This window comes from Calidris pugnax, unplaced genomic scaffold (genome assembly GCF_001431845.1).
Source record: "Calidris pugnax isolate Ruff unplaced genomic scaffold, ASM143184v1 scaffold155, whole genome shotgun sequence".
Taxonomy (NCBI): Eukaryota; Metazoa; Chordata; class Aves; order Charadriiformes; family Scolopacidae; genus Calidris; species Calidris pugnax.
Window position 1 is genome coordinate 923,374 of NW_015090886.1, and position 3,655 is coordinate 927,028.

Below are 3,655 nucleotides of genomic sequence, written 5' to 3' on the forward strand. Positions count from 1 at the left end.
CCCACGCACCTTCACCACCTCCAGCTCCTTCTCCCGCTGCAGCAGCTGCTTCTCCAGCTCCGCCACCCGCATCATGTTCTCGTTCTCCAGGTCCAGCAGCTTCTCCGTCAGCTGCGGGGGTGAACGTGGCCGTGACTTGGGGACTGCCCCTGTATCACTACCAGCCTCCCCAGGGGCAAAGGCAGACCCTGGGAGGGGATGCCCCAGGACCCAGTGAGGAGCATCCCCCAGTCCCCCCGTGCTCACGTACGTGGGACAGATGCTCCTCCAGCTCCTCCACCTTCTCCAGGGCCACGTTCTTGGTCTCAGCATCCTCCAGCAGCCCCCCCACATCGAAGACATTGTCCAGGTACGCCTGGATCTGCACCTGCAGCTTCTCGCTCTCCGTGTGCCTCGACTTCTGTGGGCATTGGGGCGGCATCAGGGCTGGGGTGGCTCCTTGGGACAGCGCTCCCCGGCCCCCAACCCCCCGTACCTGTAGGAACTCTTCCAGCCCCAGTTTGGTGAACTCATACTGGAGATGGACACGGAAGTTCATGTCCTCCACCGAGTGAACCACGATGTTGATGAACTGCATGCAGGCGACCTGCAGGCAGGACTGGGGTCACCAAGAGCCCCCCCCAACAGCACACCCTGATGTCCCCAAGACTCTCCCCCTGGCCCACAATGGGGCATCCCACCATGAAGTCGATGCTGCTGTCCTCGTTGCGGAAATAGTCCATCAGCCGCTCGAAGCGGTGCTTCTCCTTGCAGACCTGAGCAAGCCACGGACACAGGGTTAATCCGGCTTGGACCCTCCCACCCCCGGCCCCCATCCCCTGGGCTCCAGTCCCCTAATCCCAGTCTGGTCCTGATGTCCCCAGACCCCCTGTCCCAACCTGGCCTCATCCATCCCCTGCGCTCCAGACTCCCCATTCCAGCCTGCTCCTGTTGTTCCCGGTTCCTCCATTCCCTGGGTCCTGGTCCCTGATCCTGGTGCCCCCAGTGCTCTCATCCCAGCCTGGTCCTGCCTCCCCCAGTCCCTCCAACCCAGTGCTAGTGCCCCCATCCCAGCCTGGTTCTGCCTCAGCCCCAAAACCCCCAGTCCCTCCATCCCAGCCTGGGCCTGGTGTTCTCAGGTCCTCCATTCCTTGGGTCCTGCTCCCCAGTCCCAGCCTCATCCTGGTGCCCCCAGTGACCCCATCCCAGCCTGGTCCTGTTGTTCCCAGGTCCTCCATTCCCTGGGTCCTGGTCCCCAGTCCCAGCCTGATCGTGGTGCCCCCAGTGACGCCATCCCAGCCTGCTCCCGTTGTTCCCAGGTCCTCCATTCCCTGGCTCCTGGTCCCCCATCCCAGCCTGGTCCTGTCTCCCCCTAGTCCTCCCCAGCCCAGCCCTCTCCTGCTGCCCCCGTTTCCCCCCAGTACCTCCTTGAAGTTGTCGAAGGCAGCCAGGATGATCTCGTGGCCGCCCCGCACCAGGCAGACGGCCGCCAGCAGCTCCAGCACCAGTGCCTTCGTCCTGCAGCAGAGCAGCACCAGCACTGTCACACCGTCACCCCCGGCAGCCACCGGGACCCCCCCCTCCTCCCAGATCCCCCCCTCACCTCGGGTTCTTGTTATTGAGGCTCAGGGCGATCTCGTTGACAGCGTGGGGATGGGACATGACCAGGTTGAAGCCGTACTGTCGGGGACAGAGCAGGGACGGGGTCAGCAGCGCCGGCGCGGTGACACCGGCGCGTGTCCCCACCACGGGACAGCGGTACCTGGTAGTTCATGATGGCTCGGAGACACATGATGCAGAGGTGGACGTCGTCCTTCTGGCTCACCAGGCGCGAGTTCTTCAGCGCCCTGCGGCTCGGCAGCGTGCCGTAACTGGGGGGGGACACGGGGTGCCGTGAGTGGGACCCTCGCACCGCCGGTGCTGCACCGCCAGCGGGGGACCACGATGGGGACCGGGGTGGGGACAGCATGGGGACAGCGGGGTTTTCAGAGGGGCAGAGGCAGAGAGAAGCGGCCGGAGGGGCGAGAGGAAGAGAGGCTGGTGGAGACGCGGGGCGAAGCCGCTGCAAGCGCCGGGGCCGGCCCCTGGCAGCCGGTACTTACCCGGCGGGCGAGCGGCGAGGCGGGCACGGAGGAGAGAGAGAGAGAGCGCAGCCAGAGAAGGAAGGGGGGCAGCCCTGGAAGCAGAGATGGGGCACGTTACCCCGGGGCGCAGGGGGGCAGAGGCAGAGCGGGGTGGAGCGGAGGCAGCGTGGCTGCGGCAGGCAGCAGGGCGGGCAGGGGACGGCGCGCGAGGCCGGCAGGACGGGACGGCACGCGAGGCAGCATGGGATGCGGCACACGTGGCACGTGGCACGGCACAGCCACACCGAGGGCAAGGCACAGCCTGGTGCTGGGGGTGCACCACGGGGCAGCTGGCACACAGGACATGGCACGTGCTACACACACGATGGTGCACAGCACACAGGCAGGATGGTGCACAGCCCGGTGCAGCGTGGTACACAGCACAGTGTGCACCATGGCACTGGGCAGGACGGTGCACGGCACGGCACGCACCACAGGCAGGACAGCACATGGCCTGGCACACACCACGGCAGGATTTTACATGGCACCAGGCACAACGGCATGGCACACACCATGACACGACTGTGCAATGGTACAGGGCACGATGGCGTGACACGCACCACGGCAGGATGGTGCTGGGCATGGCACACAGCATGATGACACATGCCTTGGTAGGATGGTGCGTGGCACTGAGTACGATGGCACGGCACACACCATGATTGTGCAATGGCACAGGGCAAGATAGTGTGGCACACACCACGGCAGGATGGTGCACAGCCTGGCACACACCAGGAGAGTGTGTGGCACAGCACACACTGGGCACACAGCCTGCACCGTGGCAGAAGAGTGCGTGGCCCAGGGCGCAATGGCACAGCACACACCATGGCAGAGCAGTGCATGGTGTGTGCTCACACCACGGCATGATTGTGCACAGCACGGGGCACGATGGCATGGCCCAAGGCACAACGGCTCGGCACACACCATGGCAGGATGGGGCACTGCCCGGCGCACACCGTGGCAGGACAGTGCACACAGGGCATGCAGCCATGGGTGGCCGGAGCCGGCGGAGCAGGGCAGCGGGGGGGGCCGTACCGGGGGGCTGGGGGGCACAGCGGGTACCTACCGTAGGGCGGTCTGGCGGGCAGAGCGAGCCAGGTTGCTGGCGAAGGGGGCGGGCAGGGCGCTGGGGTGCTGCAGATCCTCGATGGACCTGCTCCAGGCGCGCAGCTTCTCCAGCGCGCCATCCTCGCCACCTTCCAGGCCCTCAAAATCCAACCTGGGTGGGACAGGCGTGCAGCAGGGCAGGGGGGACACACGGCTTCGGCGCGGAGCGACGCAGCTGCCGCGGCAAGCGCTGAAGCAGGCGGCGGCCGGGCAGCAGCGGGGCAGGGGGAGGCGCGAGGGTGGCCCTGGGACCCCCATCCCCAGCCCAGGCAGGCAGGAGGGGGCTGAGCATCCCCGTGTCCCTCAGGACCCCACAGCAGGCGGGTCCCTGCGTGCCAACCGGGCTGCCAGTGCTGATAAGGGACCCAACAGTATCCTGCCCACAGCAGGGAGCTGCCACGGGGCACAAAGACCTTCCACATCCCAGCCCCCCAACAGCAAGAGACACC

At 66.6% G+C, this 3,655-nt stretch overlaps 1 protein-coding gene across 1 annotated transcript in view; it reads right to left on the reverse strand.

Moving 5' to 3' along the window:
• FMNL3 (formin like 3) overlaps nt 1–3,621 on the reverse strand; it is a 16,428-nt gene extending 12,807 nt beyond the window's left edge. Inside the window, exons 1-8 of the mRNA XM_014947451.1 lie at nt 3,166–3,621; nt 1,742–1,850; nt 1,583–1,659; nt 1,404–1,497; nt 681–755; nt 476–586; nt 251–400; nt 10–111 (exon numbers count right to left, since the gene is read on the reverse strand). Coding sequence (XP_014802937.1) covers nt 10–111; nt 251–400; nt 476–586; nt 681–755; nt 1,404–1,497; nt 1,583–1,659; nt 1,742–1,850; nt 3,166–3,464 — 1,017 coding nt within the window. The 5' untranslated portion in view covers nt 3,465–3,621. The remainder of the gene's footprint in view (nt 1–9; nt 112–250; nt 401–475; nt 587–680; nt 756–1,403; nt 1,498–1,582; nt 1,660–1,741; nt 1,851–3,165) is intronic.
• Between the last annotated feature and the right edge of the window lie 34 nt (nt 3,622–3,655).